Source organism: Micropterus salmoides, unplaced genomic scaffold, assembly GCF_014851395.1.
Source record: "Micropterus salmoides isolate LMB-PRFRI ecotype aquatic unplaced genomic scaffold, ASM1485139v1 Ms_hic_scaffold_7, whole genome shotgun sequence".
NCBI classification, from domain to species: Eukaryota; Metazoa; Chordata; class Actinopteri; order Centrarchiformes; family Centrarchidae; genus Micropterus; species Micropterus salmoides.
The window spans coordinates 24,963,823-24,986,663 of NW_024044459.1; the positions used below are offsets into that span (position 1 = coordinate 24,963,823).

At 40.9% G+C, this 22,841-nt stretch overlaps 3 protein-coding genes across 3 annotated transcripts; 2 read left to right on the top strand and 1 right to left on the bottom strand.

Annotated features, from left to right (window-relative positions):
- Nucleotides 1-28: 28 nt before the first annotated feature.
- On the top strand, nt 29-3,828 carry aldh3b2 (aldehyde dehydrogenase 3 family, member B2). Its single transcript, XM_038704511.1, has 11 exons — nt 29-43; nt 138-262; nt 944-1,139; nt 1,267-1,377; nt 1,550-1,670; nt 1,765-1,850; nt 2,298-2,379; nt 2,458-2,847; nt 2,935-3,101; nt 3,200-3,299; nt 3,392-3,828. Exons 2-11 carry the CDS (start codon nt 210-212, stop codon nt 3,589-3,591), a joined length of 1,506 nt encoding a protein of 501 aa, XP_038560439.1. The 5' UTR covers nt 29-43; nt 138-209; the 3' UTR covers nt 3,592-3,828.
- A 480-nt stretch (nt 3,829-4,308) lies between these two features.
- On the bottom strand, nt 4,309-6,185 carry mmab (metabolism of cobalamin associated B). The gene is made up of 9 exons (XM_038704513.1): nt 6,027-6,185; nt 5,685-5,743; nt 5,486-5,579; nt 5,338-5,395; nt 5,167-5,239; nt 4,970-5,067; nt 4,818-4,882; nt 4,654-4,713; nt 4,309-4,574 (listed from the first exon to the last, which is right to left on the bottom strand). Exons 1-9 carry the CDS (start codon nt 6,122-6,124, stop codon nt 4,490-4,492), a joined length of 690 nt encoding a protein of 229 aa, XP_038560441.1. The 5' UTR covers nt 6,125-6,185; the 3' UTR covers nt 4,309-4,489.
- A 151-nt stretch (nt 6,186-6,336) lies between these two features.
- mvk (mevalonate kinase) lies at nt 6,337-16,319 on the top strand. The gene is made up of 10 exons (XM_038704512.1): nt 6,337-6,714; nt 7,002-7,149; nt 7,395-7,539; nt 10,423-10,578; nt 11,570-11,673; nt 11,818-11,863; nt 12,054-12,144; nt 12,581-12,700; nt 12,901-13,054; nt 14,689-16,319. The coding sequence occupies exons 1-10, from the start codon at nt 6,637-6,639 to the stop codon at nt 14,838-14,840; spliced, it is 1,194 nt and encodes a 397-aa protein (XP_038560440.1). The 5' UTR covers nt 6,337-6,636; the 3' UTR covers nt 14,841-16,319.
- The last annotated feature ends 6,522 nt before the right edge of the window (nt 16,320-22,841 follow it).

The following is a 22,841-nucleotide window of genomic DNA, read 5'->3' on the forward strand; positions in this document are numbered from 1 at the left end:
TTGATCTATGACAGGCTGCTTGAAACATCAACAGGAGCTTGTGGTATTGAGAATGTAATACGTAACACCACATTTTATGGTTTTCCTGAATTACTCCTCATAATCTCCATTGCGCTTGTTGCCTGTCTTGTGATCAGGGGTGAACAGCGCGGTTGTAGTAATCTGAGCTGCCTACCTGCCTCCACGTGACCCTGCCCTGCACAACAGCCATGTGCAGTCCACCGAGCCCTTCTCCAGCGCGATGGTTCAAAGCGCTGCGAAGGTAATGTTAAAACACCTGCAACACTTGCAGTATAGCCTACAACCATAGAAGGCGTTTCGGACCCACAAGCTGAAACAAGTTACAATAAAGTTCTTTATGCTGGAAGTGTTGCTGGAGTTTCGAGCTCTTCAGACTTTTTCCCCTTGTCCGTGCACCTTGGAAGTATAGACGTTGTGCTTGAAACCCCTAGTGTGCGTCCAAGGTAATGTCAACAGATTCACTCACATGAATGTAAAGAAATATTGACGATAAGGTCATCAGAACTTGCAGAAGAAGCAAGCAAATTAAATGTAAAAGTAATTTCTTAAGTGTGTACGAGACACCTCTGCTGTCCTTGGTTCACCTCTACATGATGCCGTGGGGTGGCTGGTTTAAAGCTTTGTTTGTGCATCCAGCCACCTGATTGGCTGGAGTTGTTAAGATTTCACTATCCTCCATCATGCCAGTGGAGCTTTTACTTAACTGGTGCATAGGCTTATATGCACTAACTCCATTCAGAAAGGCCAGCAGTGGACAATTCCTGACTGGAACAAACATGAGTGGAAAAGTAAGGGCGTGCTATGCTTGTCAGAGGAACGGCCGGTTAACGTGCAGAAGGTAGCCTATAGTGATGAGCATATAAATTGAGGATTATGTGTTGTTATTGCCCTGTGGTGTTAAAACTGTTGACTACTGTTTCAGGACTAGGCTGGGGGAGCCATGTCTGAAGACTTACCCTCTGGAGTGTGTGAATCTGCTGAAGAGGGCTAGAATTGCCTTTCAAGCTGGACGCACCCTCACGGAAGGCTTCAGACTGGCGCAGCTGGAGGCTGTGGTGCGGATGCTGGAAGAACATGAGTGTGACTTTGTGGATGCTCTAGGAAGGGACCTTCATAAGGTGAGTGGTGAAGCGGTCACTTGCAATGTTTTGCACTAGTTAAAAATATGAGACAATGACAACTGACATAATAATTCAAATAGTCATCTCTTGACAGTTTGCCTTCATTCGTTATTTTTGTAACCAGCCACGGTTTGAGACAGTTGTGTCAGAACTGATTCCTGTCAAGAATGAGGCATTTCATGCCATCGGCAATCTTAAGAAGTGGATGCAGCCGCAGCATGTGGAAGGAAATATGGTAAGACTTTTGTCTTAGCCTACACAACCTTTCAGGAGAGAACATTCTCAGTCTCGCTGCTACAAAGAAATGGATTGTGTCGGCCCGCCAAAGCAGATTAAAACTTAAGTTGCAGAGTCTAAGAGGTCTCTTTCACTTGTAACCTAATTCTGAGCTTGTCTGATTGGTGTAGTCCACCACGTTGGACGAGTGTCTGGTGGTCAGTGAGCCGCTGGGGGTGGTGTTTATCATTGGAGCCTGGTGTAGTCCTGTCCAGATGTGTCTGGTGCCGCTGGTAGGGGCCATCGCTGCAGGTGCAGAGACTGAAGACCCTCATTTAATCAGTTTAATTGTAGTGTTATTTTTCTTCACACAGGCTTACTGATGATAGTTTATTCAATTTTGTAGGAAACTGTGCAATCATCAGCCCCTCTGAGTGCACCGCTCACACAGCAGAGCTCCTTCATCGCCTCATCCCCTTCTACTTGGAAAATGTGAGTAATTACATAGCAGGGAGGATGGATTAAGTAGTTTAGCAAGTTACAGCAAATCTTTTTTTTTTTTTGTCTTGAAGTCTCACAAAGGCCGACTTTTTGTGGGGTTTTCACTCGTATATTGAGGGTAGCCCTGGAATTTTATTCCACTAATTTGAGTCATGACTCAGTATGAATCTACTTAAGAAGACAGCTTTTGGTATGTGCACTTTAAAAGAGAGCAGACTCAAAAAAGCTGCTTTAATGTGACTTGAAAGAGGTTTGATGTGGTCAGATCTGGGAGTATGGAAACATTCACATTTTGACTGACTCAAAAGTTACCCGTCAAACTATGATTCTGCAGTTGAACACGTGTATTGATTTTACATTAATCAAATTGACATTTAGGACCTACAATGCTACAGTAAAAATGTAATGATCTGATCTAAAATTCTTGTTTTCCTCAAGGAATGCTTCCATGTGATTATTGCAGGCATGAGTGACTTGCCTGAAGTTTTGGAACTAAAATACGACCATGTCTTCTTTACAGGTAAAGATGAACTTTGCTATAAAATAACTGTGTGATTATTTATTGAATTATTTTTAAGGATGTCTGTCAATCACCCAGGAAACAGAGAGGAGGGAAGCAGAATTGCTCAGGCAGCAGCTCGCACACTCACACCTGTCACCCTGGTTTTGGGTGGCAAGAACCCATGCTATGTGGACCAACACTGTGAGATTGCCACCACCGCACAGCGCATCGCCTGGGCACGTTTTCACAATGCTGGGCAGAACTTGGTGGCTCCTGACTACATCCTGTGCCACACGAACGTCAAAGCACAGCTGGTGCAGGCCCTGAAGGGCTGTCTGATGCAGTTCTACGGTTCTGATCCCAGAGAGTCCCGCAGTTATGGCCGCATGGTCAATCTAGAGATCTTCAACCGTACGAGAGACATGCTGTGGAGATCTGGCAAGGTGGCCGTGGGTGGGCAAGTGATAGAAGCAGAGAAATATATTGGTAAGTGTTCTCTGTGCGTGATTCTCTGAAACAAAACCTGTCATAAGTTTTATATTTAATACTGTTAAATTTGTTTTCTGTCTGAAGCCCCAACGATTTTGACAGAGGTAACAGGACCAGATTCTGTCATGCAACAAGATGTTTTTGGCCCAGTTCTTCCTGTTCTGACTGTAATGTGTATGGACGAGGCAATTGCTTTCATTAATAAGCAAGAGAAACCGCTCTGCGTGTATGCATATTCCAGCAACAGCAAGGTACGTGAAAGAGTTTAAGACGGTCTGTATTCATTGTTTGATCTCGGTGCAGCCGATGTGTATATTCTGATCATGTGTTGGCGTTTCTGACAATACAGGTCATCTCAAGGCTGATGAGTGAGACCTCTAGTGGAAGCTTTTGCTCCAATGACAGCATCCTGCAGAGTCTTATGGTGACTCTGCCATTTGGTGGAGTTGGTAAGTCAGTGGCAGCAGAGAAGAATTATGCCAAACATAGTGGCGGAATAACATAACCAATAATATATGAACTCCCAACACTGTTTTAACAGGTGCGAGTGGAATGGGTTCCTACCATGGCCGCTACAGCTTTGACACCTTCTCTCACAGGAAATCATGCCTGCTAAGAGGCACACGGTTTGAGTGTGTAACCTATCTGCGTTATCCGCCCTATGAGGACCGCAATCTGTCTCTAATGACATGGGCCAGCACCCTGTCCCAGAAGAGCCAAGGCTGGTGCCAGATCCTGTGACTGCGTGGTAGAGTGAGCCACGTTGGAAGAAAGCCGAGTGCCCCTTAGGTCCTGAACAGTCCTAACATGCAAATGTATTGTTAGTGTTTTGACATTTAAACAAAATGCACTGGGGTACAGCCATGTGTAACAGAGGAAGAGCAATAATCCATACTGGTTGTTCAGTCTCTGTGTCATGACAATTGTTAAACCAACAAGAACTACTCTCATTATTAAAGTTTCTCTGCAGTACTATAACTGTATATAAAGTCAACTGAATATGTGTTTGAAACATTACCTGTGCAAACTTAAATCACCAGTACATGTATTGGCTGAATGGTTTAAGATGTAGTCACAGTTCAAGGTTCAATGTAAGGTTTAGTGGCATCTAGTGGTAAATAATGGTAATGATAAATAATGTGATCTCCATTTGTCCTAATTTCTCTTTTCTTCGTACTTGTAACAAACCAAACAACATCAAGGCCTACTACTTCTTCCTCTTTCTTTATATGTATTCAACATAGTGATGAAACATGCTCTGTAGAGCACTTTGTCCGTTTGGGCTACTGTACTGTAACATGGCGACTTTCATGTAGGCGGACCCATGGTGTATGAAGAGAGAAATGGCTAATTCTAAGGTTATAAAAACATAACTGTTCATTATGTAAGGTCTTCACACACGACTGAAAACATAGTTTTGTATTTTATATTGCATTTCTGTCAATAAATCTTCCTAAATATTACATACTGGACCTTTAGGTTTATTTGCACATTATGCCAAGAAGAAAGTTGCATCAAAATAAAATTATTTATATTTATATTTAATATATTCATGGGAAAAATGAAATCTCTTCAACCAACTCCCTGCCTCTCCCAAAACAAATTTGGTCTTTGTCTTATTCCACATGTGAGAATCTGGTCATTCAGGTCTTTTGTAGATTTTCTCCTCCTTGCCTTCTTTCATGGCTGCATATCTGGCCAGGGTGAAGAGGTAGTCGCTCAATCTGAGTGAAAATGTGACATTTATCAGACGCGTAATAGAGCAACCATACTCTCATATTAATTACAAAACACTGGACTGACCTGTTCAAAAACTTTGCAACATCTGGATCTGCCTCCCCTGACCGCACAATTGGAGCAACACTATAACAAGAACGAAGATCTGTCAGGACCAACTGTGTCCGGAAAAGCAAGACAAAAGCGGGTCATTTTACGGCATTCAAGCCAAGGAACATAGCACAACTGACCTGCGTTCTGCTCTCCGACACACTGTCCGAGCTAAGTGCAAAGCTGCGCTGCTCTTCCCTCCTGACTGTGACACACAAAGCATAAGTGTTAAATTAAGTGGAAAACCAGGACAACAGAACTCTGTGTACTACAGATGCACAAATGGGCTTACAGGTAAAATGAAGTTGGTCAGTGTTGGGAGTTCTTCTGTAAATTTATCAATCCAGGTTTCCAGGTCTGCAATTGGCTGAGCAGAAAATTGTGTTCTCTCTTAGAAAAACAGAACAGAAAAAAATAAACCCAAGAGCTCTTGCTCAAGCACACAACACAAAATATGTTACTATATTAGAGTAGCCAGCAAGTGCATACTTAAATGACTTTCTCTTGCAGATGCTGGAGGGGTGGCAATGTTGGAGCCCACATCTTGTAAAATGCACTGTATCTGAAATGAAAAAAAATACATTGTCAGAAATCCTTTATCTGGCTGATGTAAGATGTCTGCAATAAAGGAAGCAAATGAATGCATCGTGAAAATCTAACCTTGTCTAGCTGATATGTGAATGTGTGACCATTGTCGAGGCAAAATTCTCTGGCCAAGCTGTAAGGTACAATTCAATACAGTCACTGCAGGTAAGGCAGTTTATAGAACAAGTTTTAAAGTGACCTGTGATATTGGCAAAAAGTTTACCCTATAGCAGATGACAACTCATCTGTATTTCCTAAGGCTTCAAAAATATGATTTTCCTTTGGCCTCCTTTCTCCTGTAAATGTGCTTGAGAAACCTTTAACGGGGTACAGCAGAAATTAGTCAACTTCTGTAAGCACAATTTACTGTACTGTAACAGTGCTGTAACATATTGCTTTCCTTGTAAAATTAAAAAAACAACCTTTGTCTCCAGTTTTGGTGTATATTTTGGGCACCTTGGTGTCTCCTTCAGTGGCATAACTGTTGGGGGGGCGGGGAGATAAAAGAAAAGGATGTTGATCAAATGATTGTTAGCATATTTAACCAACAGATAAGGCATTAACGTTAATAAACGCAGGTACACAGTATACAATACAATAAAGTATTATTTTGGTTTCGGTTGGTCTTTAAATTTTCAGTTTGAAGCAATACTCCAGCTTAACATAAAGAATCAAGCTACTGTGGTAAATGTGTTTAGTGTCAGCTAGTTAGCACATTTCTATATTACATAGACTGTTACAACACTGTGCACGTGTACAACTACCTTCTGCCTGAAGACAGTGTTTCCCGAGACTCGCCTATGAGCCTTCCTGTCCTTACAACACAGCGGAGGTGAGCAGGTTTGATAATAAACGATGCCATGTTAAATCTAGAAGTTAGCGTCTAAAGGTGAACGATAGCGGCTAACACCCTTTGTCCCTCAGTGGTGTCCGTAGTTTATGGGCGTTTCGTTTTCATCGCATGATTGGTCAACTCACCAGGTGGTGGGACAGTACAGAAAGCTGATTGGACAAAATAACATATGTTCAACCATCTGCGGCGCTGATTGGATACTGGGAGCGAAGCCTATGTTCGGCTCGCCCCTTGTATGTCAGCTGTGTTTTTAACACGCTGTGTTGAAGAGAACCTGTGCTTAGAGCTTTTTCCAGTAACTTTAACCAGAAATGTTGTGTTAAACTCCACATATTCGGGGAGTCTTCATGGAAACGCGCAGAGCTGCGGGGAAGAGTTGTGTATTGCGTGTTGCCGCTTCAGAGGATTAACAGTCACTAAAGGTGGCTAAGCTAGCTAATGATAATACTGTCAGCGAGTTTAACTCGCAGGCTGTCGAACTGCCCTGGACATATTTTTGTACCCTGGAAACCGTTACAGAAATGCAAGTGAAGGACTGCTTCGTGTCTGCTCCGGGGAAGGCGATCCTCCACGGAGAGCATGCAGTTGTACACGGAAAGGTAACTTAACCTGAAAGTACAGCTAATACAGGGATGATACGGAGCGTGTGAGATCTTAAAGTGAAGCCAGGGCAAAAAGAATATGAAATCCATTACAGACCAAAACATCACGTGTTTAGAGGAAATCACTACTATTCTATTTCAAGTAGATTCTCCTCCTGCACTGTAAATAAATGGAAACGAGCGAGACAACAATTTGTATGGTTTGGAAAAATACTTAAAGTAATGTAAAATATCCACACAAAGTATGTCCATTTAATCACCCTGTGCTCTCTGCTGCATTACAGGTGGCTCTTGCTGTGAGTTTGAACCTGCGAACATATTTACGGTTGAAAGCCACCACTACTGGTAAAGTTTGCATCAACCTCCCAAATATTGACACATTCCTCTGCTGGGACATGTCTGAACTGAAGCAGCTCAGTTCTGATTCTTGTGGTAAGGGATAATGCAGTACTGGTGACCATTAGCACCCACATACACTGTAATTTTTTTTTTACTGTTGTGTCTGCATCATGCATAATGCTGTACATACAAGGAAATTTCAGTGTTGAGACATTGTGCATATCCCATCATGTATGTGAATTACTACATTTTGCAGTGTTTGTCATGTAGACTCATACAATGAGTACTGCTTTTAGAGATTTTTATTGTTTGTCATATCTTGTAACTCATGTTAATAGGTAAGAGGGAGGAGGTGAAACGTCTGAATGCTGAACTTGTGAGGAGACTACGTGAATTTGTTGGTGTAACCAATGAAAACTTGGATAATTGCAACATGGCCACCATAGCCTTCCTCTACATCTACCTATCACTGTTTGGATCAGGGTGAGATGGTGCTACTATTCTTCTCAGCATTTGTTGTTTTTTTGCAGCTAGTTTGCCCAGGTGAACAAAAAACCACATTACATATTACATATATTTTTGATACCAGAAAAAACAGACACCAGGCCCGTCAAATATAGTCCAGTTGTGGCAGTTGTTTTAATCCAGTGTAGGGCACCTTTATGGAAGCCCTGTGTGGCAAGTGAGGAAAAAAAAATATTTTAATCCATTTTCTTAAGTCTGATCTAAAGTGTTTTCCAACCTGTGTTTATGACTTAAGAACAGGTGGCAAAGGGTTTGCCAGGATAATCTTTCAAACTTAGAAAATGGATCATCTAAAACAAATTTTTCACATGCTTCTCAGGGCATCTGTACCACTTTGGCAAGCAAAGTAAGAAATGCAAATGTAGAATGTGAATGTCCTTCATGCACAGGCAATGGAAAGCAAAAGTATCTGAACATTTTGCAACTTTTGCACTTTTGCCATCTGCAGGGAATGAATGTTGCAACTGCATCTTTTTTTTTTTTTAAGCTACTTGTGTGTGAGAGTTCGAGGTTCACTTAAATTCCAATTTAATTTAATTTATACAGTTCAAATTTATAAAAGAAGTTATCTCATTGCTCTTTCTATATAGAGCAGGTCTAGGCTGTACTCCTTGTAATCTTATTTAGACCCAGCACTTCCCACCATGAGTAAGCACTTGGCGACAGTGGCAAGGTATAATAATAGGACGAATTATAATTGTAGCAGAAACGGCGAGAGGGATCCTTCAGTTGTGTTTTGAGTGCTTTTGTTCAAAGTACCATTTATAAGAAAAACTGCATTATGTCACGTTATCTTGGTGAGGTCTCATAACTGCACATAACAAATGTTACGGATAATCTTTGAAAGAAGAATATCTGCCGATATATCAGAATATCAGATTTTAAAATTCTCTAATATCACAATCGGTATGGCCCTTAAAAACTCATATTGGTCGGGCTCTAGTCCAAGCACAGAACTTTGTGGAACTCCATGAATAACTTTGGCGTGCATGCGGGATTTGTCGTTAACGTGTACAAACCAAGATCGATCTGATAAATAGGACTTAAACAAGCTTAGTGCAGTTCCTTTAATGTCAATAAAATTTTCCACTCTCTGTAATAGGATGTGATGATAAGTGGTGTCGAATGCAGCACTTAGATCTAACAAGACAAGTACAAAGACAAGTCTTTTGTCTGATGCAGTTAGAAAGTCATTTGTAATTTTCACCAGTGCCGTCTCTGTGCTATGATGCACTCTAAATCCTGAAATTCCACAAATAAACCATTGTTATGAAGAAAGTCACACAATTGATTAGTGACTGCTTTGTCAAGGATCTTAGAGAGAAAGGGAAGTCTAACCTTCCCTTTCTAGGTCTATAGTTGGCTAAAACCCCCTGGATCAAGAGTGGGGTTTTAAATAAGAGGTTTAATTACAGCTTCTTTAAAGGAAGGTCAATGGGAGAAAAACAGTATAAATATATCAGTTTTACAGCTGTTTCTAAGGTTCCTGAGTTTGAAGATAAATCTGTACTGGTTAAGGGCTGGAGGTGATGAATTTTGTTTCTCATAATTGGAATTGTATCATTGAAGAAGCTCATGAAGTCGTTACTACTGAGGGCTATAGGAACACATTGCTGTGTAAAATATTACATCTTTGTCATGTGGAGGTGGGAAGTGTGCCCTTTGCTTGTGTCATCATGATTCTTCTGCGCTCCTGGACTGTCGTCCTGTGTGCTTTGAGGAGAGGAGGGAGCGGGGTGAGGGGTTCTCACCAGATCTGTGACTCACTTGTCTGATGGTTCAGTCCCAGTAGAAAACATGCCTGAGTCTGGGATGTTTTGATGTAAAAGAAGAATTATTCGCAAGCTATGTTCTGTGCCTGTAGTTGTATAACTAGTTTTACAATAACTCAACACCTCTACCATGTGGAATATCGACAGCCTACTAGACCTGAATTTATTAGTTTGTGAGCTTGTGTGTGATTTACATCCCAGTTCAAATTAAATTAAAGCAGGCTGATTATGTTATTTATCATGTGTAGCATGGCGTACTGTAGTGTATCATGGTGGGACTAATTTGCATATCATGACCAATGAGCATGTGAAACATTTGCTCATACTTGCACTGACATGTCTTTATTAAATTATGAGGCTTATGTCAACTAAATTCTGTAAATGTAACTAAAACTAGTAGAATATAAAAAAGGTCCGAAGTATTTATCTCCATCTGAAGGTTTATTACACTGATGTTTCTGCCTCACTGCTTTATTTGCAAAAAATGTACTCACTGTTCATGCACTGATGAGTGTTATGGGATTTTCCCTGCATCTCCTTGCATCTCCTGCAATCCCTTCATGTAGAAATTAAGCTAGTAAAGAGAGACTGACTCGAAGGCCGGATGTTAGTTTTAGCGACTCCAGCAGCTGTGAACAGGGAAGATGCTCAGGAACATTAGAGCTGCAGGTTGTCTGGAGGTTTAATCTGCGCTGACACGGTGCTGCCGTGTCTGAGAGAGGTGATGGGTTCTGACAGGAAGACCACTAATGAGAGTCTGGCACTGGGCCACACTGCAGCCTTTAACAAGTCTGGATGTGTTTTTCCCTCGAGAGAAGAGTTGGACAATTAGGTTAGAGTATTCTCCTGTCTGCCCGAAAGCCGCTTCCTGGATAGACATTGACAGCAGAAAGTTTCTGTTGCATATAGAAGTGTATGGATTACTATTTATTACACACTCCTCATAGTTATGTATACACTGTAACTGTACCAGTAAACTGTTATAATCATATCAGTCCTCTGCAGTCATCCCTTAATAACAGTATTAGTTTATATACTAACAGCTCAGTTTTCATGTTTCTTTTCTCAGTGAGCTGCCCAGCTTGACGGTGTCTGTGTGGTCAGAGCTGCCGACCGGAGCAGGACTGGGGTCAAGTGCTGCCTACTCTGTGTGTTTAGCTGCAGCTTTGCTCTGTGCAAGTGGAGCCATCCCCACCCCTCTCAAAGAGTGGGATCAAACTGCCAGGTAACAACATTATAATAAGGGAAGTTTGCATTAGATAGAAATATTTGGCTTGATGCTCTAAAACGGGATCAAAGAGGTGATTTTACTTCTCATATCACTTCTCATGTTTCAAATTGTGTGAACACTTTTTTGAACAAGTTATTTTGGTTTTTACGGTTACTGAGAGTAAACGACCTTGAATCACATTATACTTATTAAACAGAAAAACCGATACATGGGTTGAGGTTAACACTGGGGTCAATGTCTGTACAGTATAATGCAATCCAAAACAGTAGCCTGCAATGCAATAAATACTGTCTTTGAGAAGCTTATGATGTCATATTTTTGGTGCATGTAAGTTGCTTTAATTTAATTTGCTTTGTTTTTCAAGAGTGTTGTAGCCAAACAGCTGCATAATCATTGCACACAAAAACAACCTACAGAGAAATTAGAAGAATAAGGAAAAGAGGAAAGAACATAATAACACTGTCAGAAATTAATTAATTAAAATACTGAACTTTCCCATTTCAATCATTTAACTGTCCATAATTTTGAAATTACATCCATTAGTCACTTGAAATCATTCAAAAGTTTTTTTTGGAGCTCGTTTCAAGTACACAGAGCTGCCACATGAATGCTCTTTTACTAAGATTGCATCATGTCACCTACCAAGATGTAACATTTTAGATACATTCAGGTTATTGTTTCTATCCCGGGTTCTTGGTAATGACAGGGCCAGAAATACAACTTTCAATCAAATATCTAATGAAAAAAGATTTTCAGAAATCAATATAAATCAGTGACACAAATGAATCTTCAGATGTATTGCCAAGTGGGATATTGTTGTACTGTATCGTGCTGCGAATTCTGTGACGATTGCTTCATCACAATTGAACATACAACTGCTTGTCCCTACCATATATCAATGTTTGGTTAGGAGGTGAAGAAGTAGTTAGAGGTTAGTGTCTGAGAGGGTTTGTGGAGCTACAGAGGTCTCCTTTAATAATTGCAGGTGGTGTCAGGAGGACTTGGAACTGATTAACAGCTGGGCTTTCCAAGGGGAGATGATCATCCATGGTAATCCTTCAGGAGTAGACAACGCTGTAGGAACATGGGGTGAGGCCTGAAATGATCTGGTACAGTACATATGGTGTACGTGGACACAGTACTCTTTAAGAGAGTATTGAGAGTATTGTACTGCCACTGTTCATTATCATTTGATGATTATCTATTTAATCTTTTTGATTTCCCTGTATGCAGGTGGCATGCTGAGATTCTTAGCCGGGAAGATAATACCGCTGAGCAGGTATTGACACTGATTAACAATTTTGTAATTTGATTTCATTTAAAAAGAGTACACAGGGAATTAATAAAATCATAGTGTGTTTTTTCTCTCATAGAAAACAAATATTATCTGGGTAAAATTAGTGCATCAGCAGAGAACCAGCATAATACATCTCATAAATAAAACTCTGATCTGTCTGCTTTACTTCCAGGGTGCCGTTATTAAGAATCCTCCTCACTAACACCAAAGTACCACGTAGCACCAAGGTACTTGTTGCCAGGGTGAAGGACAAGATTAACAAGGTACTAAATGGTTTCCTCCTCCCCCGTGCGTTACTTGCCGACACTGTAATTAATATAATAGGCGGTGCTTTTGCATGGGAGCTACTCCAGAGCCTGGCGTTGAGTGCCTTCATAAAATATTGAAATTAAACTCTTAGCCAGACCCCTGTGTGCTGTTGCCTTGGTGACACCAGCAGGTGTGCAGTTTTCTGCCTCAGACGTCGATAGGCCTGGATGGTATTGTGGCAGTGTTGTGATCAGGCTGGAGCACATCCAAAGACAAACCTTCCATTTTACAGTCTGTGTTTGTATAAAGCATGTGAAACTGTTTTTTTTGCACAATGACACCTGTTGTTTTACACATACACATCTACAGTAATAACTCTGAGTAGATATGCTGCGCACACGTGATGTTCGGGATGTTGATTTCCTTTGTGTTTGTTTTCCTCTCCTGTAGTTTCCCTCTATTATGACCCCAGTGCTGGACTCAGTTGATGCCATTTCCTGCACTTGTGAGAAAGTACTCTCAGAGATGACCAGTGAGCCTATCACAGGAGAGCACTACAATATTCTAGAGGTACAAAATATTAAGAGACTGTGTAAAGCATCTTGCATTAAAAAACATTACAGCGGTAAAATGTAATTGTAATACTTAATACAATATCATATCCCTTTTTTAATGTAAAATGTCTTAAAGAGCCCATATTTACATCCACATTACTTCTTCTTTGTCCATAGCAACAGGTATTAACAACAGTTGTGTCTTATCATTTATAGGAGCTCATTGACATTAACCAGCGCCACCTGGATGTGATGGGTGTGGGACACCCTGCCCTAGACACACTATGCCGGGTCACACTGGCCAAAGGGCTCCACAGCAAGCTAACCGGCGCAGGGGGAGGAGGCTGTGGCATCACCCTTCTGAGACCAGGTACTATAGGTCAATTGTTCTAGTGTGGATGTCATAACAAAAATGTAATTTAAATGTTTGTAAAAAGTCAAAGGTTTTTTTTGGGGGGGTGGGGGGGGGGTTCTCAAAGAGACATAATTTATCTGCTCAAAATAAGAACACAGCATGAAATACATATTTTATTAAAATATCATGGCTTCATCATGGTTGTGGCCCTGGGCCTTCCTTTGAGTTAACATCAAAATCGCTGCAGGCAAGAATGGGCCAAATCAATTTTTTTTGCTTATATGTGAATCAGATCTCTTTTTTTCACAAATCACATGGAATCTGATCTTTTCAATTCTGATTTGGGCCACTTTCATATGTGCTTCTAAATCAGATGCAGTTCGAATTGTTGTTGTTTTTGTTTTTTTTTGGCAATGCTACCTCAGTCTGAACTGTCACTTCAGAATCCATGTGACTTTTATGTCACTCTAGATTGACATTTGTCACAATTTGGTGCTAGCTGGAGTCTTACAGAGAGAAAGGGGGAGAGAGGCGGTGATGGATGTAATTAAAAGTAGCCCTTGACTCCATGATATTTGGATGAAATCTGTTTCTGTGAAGCTATTCACATCATAATCCTACGACTCCTGGATCCGACTCCGCATCCACACACACAGAAGTAGCAGCCATTACTCCACAAAAAGCCATAATTAAAAATGTGGCTCAATTTATACTCCTACTCCTACTCCTCATTATCATCTGCTGGGGAATTTGGTGGCTTCCATTGCACTTCAGCTTAAAAGTGAAACTGTAAACACTGACAGTGTACTCTGTGTGATGTCTCTGTTACTGTTTTTTTTGGCCATGCGGGTCAGTTCAGGACTGTAATCAGTTCACTGGAATTGGATACTGGCCTCATAGAAAATAATGTGAACACCTCTCTAGGGGAAAGATATTTTAGAATATCCACTTCTTTAACAAGACTCTATTTTTATTGAAATAAATCTCTCATTTTGTCGAGACTTCCTTCAATGGATTTATCTTTTAATGAATTCAGTTTGATGAGCCAAACTGTCAAGACTCCTGCTGACAACAAATGTTGTGTCTCCCTTAAACTTATTTCTGAAGCTATGATTTGAGTGGCAGGCTTTGGTGTGCGGGTACTAACTACAGTTCAATTGGTTTTAAGGAAACTTTGTATCATCCCCTCTTTAACAAAACAAAGAACCTGCAAGTTCATTCTCTGTTTATGCCTGCAGCATGCTGAATTTGAACGAGTTAAAAATCCTTTAAATAGATTTCCAAATGCTTTATTTGTTTTCTTCGCAAGTGTTTCCATCTGTGTGAAGCAGCTCTAGTATCTGTCTTCTCTTCTGTTCTCAGATATTTGGCAGGATCACGCCGATTGCTGAGTCCTTATTTTTCTTCATTATGAGATAATTGACTTAAGTGACGAGGTTTTTGTGTTGCCCCAGTGTCCTTTTGCTGTTAGTGACAGAGACTTTACAGGTTCACCCCTGAAAGCACCACTGTAGCCCATAAAGTTCTATACACTAAATATCTTTACATTCAACAGCTGTTCCATTAGATTGTAATCGTTTTTTTTCTTTTTATGTATAACTATCATGCCCACCTTGACATGACTTTATTATGACTTGTTTATTTTGTAGAAACGGACTCCTCTGTTGTCCAGGCTACAGTGCAGGACTTGAGAGACAGCGGCTTTGACTGCTGGGAAACGAGTATTGGCGGGCCGGGTGTCCAGCAGCACTCTCCTCTCTCTGTTAAGGAGGAAGTTCTGGAGATTTTAAACCGTTACTGAGATCCACCTGTGACTGTGGCTGAACAAGAGGACAGACGGACTGTTTGTCTTTTTGTTATTGTTGTTACCTCAAGACCTGCGGTATGCTCAACTAATGAAGTGAGCCGAGTGGACCAATGAAAATTCCACACCGAGCAGAGCTGGACAGAGCTTCCTGATTTGTTAGTAATAGATTTTCCAGACGGAAAAACAATCTGATCTTTTTTTAAACTAACAAGGCAACTGTGTCTCTAACAAATTGCTGATATTCATTTTAAACTTTGGGAAAATTAAGTGGATTTAATTATTTGGGGAAGCATCTCATGGAGTGTTTGTTCGCCAAACATACTCAAGGGTACAATATATGTACCGAGCGCTTTGTCCACTAGGTGGTATCAGAGTTGCACAAATGCTTTTAATGAACAGGCTTAATGGTAAGAGGCTTTGATAAATTGATTAATGTGTAAGTGAAGCACTGACAGAATTAATTTATAGTTTCATCCAAATGTTTAAAGCAGTAGGGCAAACCTATCTAAATGGATGAGATTGATCGTCAGTCATTAATTGCTAACTCTGGGAATTGTAACATGCAAGGTTGTTGAATTACAGCGAGAATGAAAGTGGTCATTTGTAGAATTAATTTTACAGAAAATGATAATGGAAGAAAAGTTTGATAAATTAAATAGTTTTTTTTCTTCAAGAAACCCCCAACAAAACCAAATGACTATTATTCAGATTTCTTCAAAGTTCTACAAAGAGGTCTGTCAGAGTGACTGTGCTTAAATATTTCTCTGCATCATGAACAATCTGAGAATATGTCTGAACAAGCTGAGACCAGGAAATGATAACGTCATAGAAATACTCATTATATTTACATATAATGTAAAACTTGACACTCATAAATTCTTATGATAAAGACAGTGTGCTGCGATGCTCCTTAATTGCGCTGTACTTTTAATATAAAAGAATTTTCTGCGATTTGTTCATTTGAAATCCCTCAAAGAATATCTGTCATGGTTTGGTAAAGATTATATTTCAAAATAATGAACGCCATGCGCTGTTCGTTTTCCGCAGTTACAGGCTAACTGGCTGTGTTGTTTTGCTAATAGAGGATGGGGAGAGGGGGACAGCAGGAGTGTGTGGCCTCTCTGGATTAGCGCCACTATAATGTGAATCAACAACAACCAGCGTCCTTCTGTGAGTCACACATTTGTGCTGACACATATGCGCGCACACACACACACACACACACACACACACACCAGCTTTCCCAAATTCGTCTCCACCTAATTGCTCATCCTCCTAAGCATTACAGAATATCTGCGCATGCTGCAGATACAGAAGACGGATCTGTTTAGAATATCCCTGATTTGGGGAAAAGGTCATTGTGGGATTCAGTTGAGTCTGAATATCCATTTCATTTTCTATTTTTTAAATGTCATGAAGATTGAGTAGTACGAATTTGGCAGTGTACGTGAATAAACAACATTTGTCACCCTCCCTCCTTTTCCGCCTGGCCCCCTCTGTCCTCTTGAATTGTGTCATCTTTATGTCAGGGCAGCCCCCCGTCACTGCGCCACACAGTTGCCCCTAACCCCTGCTGGAATTTAATTACCACTGCGCTTTTCAATTGAAATGGCATTGACGTGGGGGGACAAGAGGGGGACAACAGAGCCTGTTTCATTTGAAGCCCCTCTCTTTCTTTTCTGTCTCATTCTCTCTCTCTCTCCTTTTACCCCTGCAAGGCACAGATGGTATTTTTTTTTTATCAATGTCAGTGCCTGCTTCTTTCTGCTCTGATGAATAGAATCTAAAGAGGTCCTGAGATTATTTCAGATAACAGAGGGGAGTGAGGAAAGGGGGTCAAGGATTGAGGGAGAATGTCAGAGTTGGAGAGATACGGTGAAAACAGTGTGCAGTCCCAGCGGTGAGGAAGGAGACGTACAAATCATTTAACATTTAACGTTTAGGGAGTTTTGCCTGGATGGATCAATGTGGGAGAATCAAGGATGTATAATTCATTTTGTCCAAGTAGGAGGAATGAAATGTTAAATGTGAATTTGCTGAGTGGTCATGCTCACTGTGGCACATTCCCTCTGGTGCTTCAGTTGACTGGTGAAATGCTTGTCAGGAGACATTAAGTTTGAATACAGAATTAGACCTGACTGACAAGATATCATGTTGCTGTTGGCCACCGGTTTGACTAACAGGGATTCAGTGAATGGCTTCCCACAGTGATCGTTTGCATTTACATTTATAGGCCTCTGGATCGCAACATGTTGTCTGCATTTGTTTTGTCTGCGAAAATGAGTGTGAGTGTATGTGTGTGTATATATCATAATTAATGTCATGATATTTATGTCAAAAGGGGATGTGCAATTGTCCACAGCAGGGAAGTTTTTTGCGACCATCCTCTCCCAGCAGTCATATCGGCACACTGACAGAGGCAACATCAACATCATGAGCTCCTCTCAGTCATGATGGACTGTATGATCCTCCTTGGGTGTTTGCCCTTTTGGTAAGTCTGGGGGTGGTGCACGGTGATAGTAGCAGGGGTCCAATTAAGACAGCAGGGTACAAGGGTGCTGTCAACGAACTCTTAGTATTTGGTATTGAATTGTTCTTTTAGTTGCTCATAATATATATTTTTTTTAATCCAAATGCAAAGCATAAGCTTTCATTGAAATATGCACTTGGAATACAGATTTTAGCAAACTGGACTGATTTATGTTAAATATTGCATTACTTTTAGAGTCCAGAAGTGTGAAATTATCCTGTAATTCAAATATTCATGAGAAAAACAAGTCTACGTCCATGCTAGTGGCAGGCACAGCAGTCCTTTGAGCTAAATGCTAATGTTTGCATGCTAACATGCTGATGTTTAGCAGGTATAATGTTTAGCATGTTAGCATGCTATCATTTGCTAATTAGCACTAAACACAAAGGACAGGTATTGCAGGTACTGGCTCATAAACCAAAGTAAAAAATTTTACCTGTTGATGGTGATAGAGGAAAAGTTAGAAGACTATCACAATTCAACCTGAACACATGAATGTCTGCAAAATTTCATCCAATATTTCACTCGAACCAAACGTGAACTTTGTGGTGGGGGTGTAAGTCAGGGGATCACCAAAGTAATTCAGATCCTTCCTCTGGAGACCATGAATGTATGTGCAGAATTTCACAGTAATCCATTAAGTAGTTGTTGAGATATTTAAGTCTGGATCAAAGTGGTGAACTGGCCGTCCAATAGACTGATTGCTAGCACGGCTACAGAATATTAGAGGAAGGCCTCAAAAGGTAAACCTGATTGTGTGTCGCAGACATGTCCCTTTTCTGATTTCCTGTCCTGTAAATCATCTTGTGAGCTTTAAGTTGTTTTTGCGACCCTTTGTGGGGCTCCAGACCCACAGTTTGGGAACCTCTTCTTAACTCTTAACCTAGACAAAATATTTAAAATGAGGTTTCCACCTGGAGGATGTGTTTGGTCTAGAGCTGGGCTTCACTCATGTTTATGGAATGGGCCCACAGAGTATAGACCTGCTTGAGCTGTATTATTGTAAACATCTGAAACGCGTGACACGGAGCGACTCCCAGTCCACGTCCCATTTTCCATCATGGAATTGGATCATGTCGTCGTATCGATCCTGTAATTGATTCTGTGAAGTCGAGGGCACCTGCAACATACTCTGTCATTCCTCAGTGCCAGGAGCGTTCTTGTTTAATTGCAGGCTAAGGCGCTGGTTTTTCTTGTTGCCTTTGAAAAGCCTCATTGATTTTTATACCACCCTTCATCCTTGCTGTGCTCCGTTTTAAGAGCAAATCCCTTGTGTCGATGTTGCCCAGAATGTAGAAATATGAAATCTGTCTGTGCTTTTCACAAGGCTTCCAGGTGCAATCCAGACACGATAACTGAAGCTTCTGTCGTTTTTTATTTTTAATGTTTAAACAGAAGAAGGAAGGAGAGAGGCTGTGCTACATGCTACCAGTCTCATATGGGACCAGTTGAATGTGAGTGTTGGAAACACCCTGATCAGACTGGGAGGTCAAAGGTCATCACTTTGGCTCTGCCTGTCTTTGTAAAAAATTACCTACCTTTTGAGAAAAAAGCCAGGTCCAGTATTTTAAGATAAATCAAATTTTTTGCACTATTTTGTGGTATCCAGTTGAATTCTTTCTTTTCATTTATGATGTGTATGCATATATGCTCCTGTACAAGAAATACATTTTACTTTGATAATACATTGGATTTATTAATCTGGAGCCACTAATCCGAACAGGAATTGTAATTTTTTTTGTCAGGCTTTAAACTGCAGTTTAGAAACTGGCACAGAAATCTATTCAGTGCATTAGGGTCTATATAGAACAAAAATATCCTAAATGAAATTTGATTTGCATTAATTTGAGAAGCAGCTTATCTAACATTCATACTTTGAACTTGCTTTGAATTAGAAATAGGTTCTCATCATTTCCCTGGGATTGCAGCCAATTTATTGGATTCAGTTTTTTTCCCCTCAGAGGCTCGGGGAGGAGGATGATCTCAAACTGTTACCACATGACACCTTGTGATTGATGGGCCATTAAAATGTCAGCCAGATGTACTTAAAACCACAGCTTTTAGGTTGATAAATCATGGCACAAATTGATACATAAAGCTGTTAGAAACAAATATTCCCATCTAGAGCTATCTGCAGTCAGATAGTAATGGATGTTCTATCTGCTTGTCTGTCTGTCCTACTATATGCCCCCCCCCCCTCCTCCTCCCCAGTGTATCTCTCGACCACTGCAGTCATGTAATTACAATGGGACAGGTAGGAGTGTTCATATTTCATCTGCTGCATTCACGATAACATCTAATAATCCGAAAGCGTTGCAAAATTGGTATCTCGTTGCTCATGCATTATGAATGAGTCACTGATTGCTTTTTTGCATAGATTAGCAATCATTTCACAGAAATCTTTCATATAAAAACGTGCCAGGAGGGTTCTATCTCTTTTTCTGAAGAGCTGAGGTGACACATCCTGCCGCTTTTTAAGATAAGACAGATCAGGTGATACCACTTCTCCCCCTTGCCCCTCTGCTCCTTCTCTCGCTCTCTGACTTATTTCTCTATGCATATCATCCTGGGGGGGATAAGTGTAATTTTCAGCCCACTTTGCAACTGATTGCTCACTTAGTGAATATATTCAGCATCTGCAGTGTTATTGTGTTTGGAGCCAAGTGGCTAAGTACCACTGAGATTCTTTGGCATCAAAGTAAACATTTGCAGACTCCAGAAGTGCATGAAGAGAAGCAAATCGTCTCACTCAAAGCACTGAGATTGTGTGCCCCACATATGGATTTCGGTGACCTATGGTTGTCCTGACTCTTAGCCTCAGACTGGCAAAACACATAAGGGGCTCGTATGGTCTAATGGTTAGGAAAATAGGCTGGTGACCACATCGCAGTGTAAAGTCCCAGGTGAGGTTTACATACCACTTTTGTTTCCTTTCAGGCAAATAACCTGTTTCGCAGTCGCAATGATCTACATCATCCAGTGAAAAGTCAAATGTATTTCTTAGAGCACTTAAGGAGCATTTTATTAACAGTGTGAGCAAAAAAGCTTTATTTGCACTTTTAATTAAAGCTTTTATTTGATGCATGTGGACACGAATTGAAGCTGTGCCCTGTTGCAGGCTGAATAACGAAGGAAAACTGTCAACTGCGTGAGTCTGCACGAGGTGTGTGGATGCCCGCATTGTGTCTCCCATCGTAACCTCTGGCCTTTGCCCCGTCCCCCCAGATGGGCAGCCTCTCAGCCAAGGCCCTGTGGAGGTTGGTGCCCTCTGCCTGACAGCCTGTCACTGTGCTATGGTGGTGATTTTTTTCTGCAGGAGATGGTGTCTGATTGGGAGCAGTGTGTGAATAGCCTTGTCACACTCGATAAGCCAGCAAGACGACCTGTGACGGGGACATATGGCATGTTTGACAGGGAGAGAGGGTGCGAATCGCACTGAATGATAAAATGGTGTTTTTCCCCCTTCGGCAATGTCATGCTTTCAGGCAAGCGCATGGACCATCGCTCACTCAAGCGGCTGACTCCGGCCTCCTTGTGACATCTCCTTCAAGGTCCTGGGTTTCCTGCCTCTGTGCCTGGCCAATTCTGACACTGCAAAACCGTGCTGCTCACAGCTGCTCTGTTAGCTTGTCGATGTGGGAAACATAATTGGATATCAGTTTAGTTTAGCGATGCAGACTGGGAAATTCATCTTAAGAACCTGTTTGTCAGAGTTCCTCTTAAAGCTCTCTGGCACTGCAGCCCTTCATCCTGTCTCTTTTCAGCCTGTCACATGCCTCACACTGTTGATTAATACACACACCGGCACACAGTCTCATCAGACGACTCTAATTGATGGGTTCAGCCTCCTCGGGACCCTGATTTATTTAAAGGGCCATGAACACTGAAAAGAGAAACGAGGAAGGAGACAAACAGGCTTGGATTTAAGTGTGTCGGGGAAATTATTGAGTTGAACTGCACGCCTCTCATCCTTACCGTCAGCTGGGTCTTGACTTTTGGTGTTGCAGCCTCAACTCCTATCCTGTCAAGTGTCACATTGTCTGTGTTTGTGGCTGTGACAGACAGCCCAGGTGTCACACTCAGGCTTCAGTGCACCATCAGGCACCTCCGCTCTGGTCCCAAGTGGCTCACAGTCAGAGAGACAGCACAGTCCAATAACCCCTCTCAAACCCGGCATGTCTCGTTCCCAGGGGACTCCCCTGTGGAGTTTACTCTCTGTCCATTGGGCCACAACTTAGAAACTCTGCCAACGGTCACGTGATCCTGCTTTCACTCTGAATGCTAATTATAACACTCCAACTGCTACAGTGCTACTTCTGCTTAAACATTTTACACACAAGACAACTAGATTTGATCCTCAGTTTATAGTAGTAGTTCAAGTAGTTGGTACCTCCTCAACTTCTTACATCAAAATGCTGCTTACCTCTTGATGCACCAGAAATAATTATATACTATAATAATGTAACAGATCTGAAAGATTACTTTTACCTTTATTTGGAGTAAAAATCAAGAGAGCATTTTTACTTGTAATGGAGTACTTTTATAATATGGTGTTGCTACTTATTCTTCTTTTACTGTACTGTACTGTACTGAAGTACAGTTTTGTGGTACTTGTACTTTAATTAAGTATTTCTGTTTTATGCAAAAAAAATCTAATATTAGAGTCCAAAAACTGAAAACAGATTTGTGTATCAAAACTTTGTCTTCTTTCCTATCCCATTAATAATCTCACAACCCCTCAGATTCATCTTGTGGCACTTTTGGAGGGGCCCAATCCCTATGCTGGAAACCACTGGACTAAACTAACAACCTGTATATAAAGTAGTTAAAACTGGCCACCTCGGACAGCTACAACAGTGACTGTTGCTCAAACATTGATGCATCAGCATTAACAAACTATTTGTTATATACTGTATAAAAATGTCATATTTGTATATGTTTTTTTGACTTACTGATACTTACTAGGTAGATTTTGCTGACGATACTTACTCACTTTTGCTTAAGTAGATTTTGATTTGATTTCATTGAATCAGTTTTAATTATTGCACACATTTACCATATTGTGATATGTATTTATATCAGAAAATAGCTCATATTGTGGAAATGGTTTTAACTATATTTCTCAGCCCTAGAGTCATCCAGTAGTTAGACGGAATGCTGAATTTGGGTTTGTGACTTAATGACATAAAAGTGATCGGTTTTGTTTGATTCCTCAAAATTGTATTCCAAAGTCAGATGAGTCTGGCTTGGTGTGTGTTTCCATATGTTTAGACAATGTTGTATAATTCAGCCACGGTTTTGGCCTTCACTCCTTGCATATCCATAAATTGCGTTGACATTTTCTCATTTCTCAGAACTGCTTTCCGTGCCTGTGTGAGCAGCTTTGTGACAGCTGCTCTTCCACTGGACACAGTTTCAAGCTGAGCAGAGATAGGCCAGGACCTTCACTCATTGACCCCACATCA

Coding starts and splice junctions, on each gene's coding strand:
- mvk (XM_038704512.1), top strand. CDS start 6,637: ATGCAAGTGAAGGACTGCTTCGTGTCTGCTCCGGGGAAGGCGATCCTC. Junction 11,674..11,817: donor CAACGCTGTAGGAACATGGG/GTGAGGCCTGAA, acceptor CCCTGTATGCAG/GTGGCATGCTGAGATTCTTA. Junction 11,864..12,053: donor AAGATAATACCGCTGAGCAG/GTATTGACACTG, acceptor CTTTACTTCCAG/GGTGCCGTTATTAAGAATCC.
- aldh3b2 (XM_038704511.1), top strand. CDS start 210: ATGTGCAGTCCACCGAGCCCTTCTCCAGCGCGATGGTTCAAAGCGCTG. Junction 2,848..2,934: donor AGAAGCAGAGAAATATATTG/GTAAGTGTTCTC, acceptor TTCTGTCTGAAG/CCCCAACGATTTTGACAGAG. Junction 3,102..3,199: donor CATATTCCAGCAACAGCAAG/GTACGTGAAAGA, acceptor CTGACAATACAG/GTCATCTCAAGGCTGATGAG.
- mmab (XM_038704513.1), bottom strand. CDS start 6,124: ATGGCATCGTTTATTATCAAACCTGCTCACCTCCGCTGTGTTGTAAGG. Junction 5,580..5,684: donor CACCAAAACTGGAGACAAAG/GTTGTTTTTTTA, acceptor ACCCCGTTAAAG/GTTTCTCAAGCACATTTACA. Junction 4,575..4,653: donor GTTGCAAAGTTTTTGAACAG/GTCAGTCCAGTG, acceptor ATTTTCACTCAG/ATTGAGCGACTACCTCTTCA.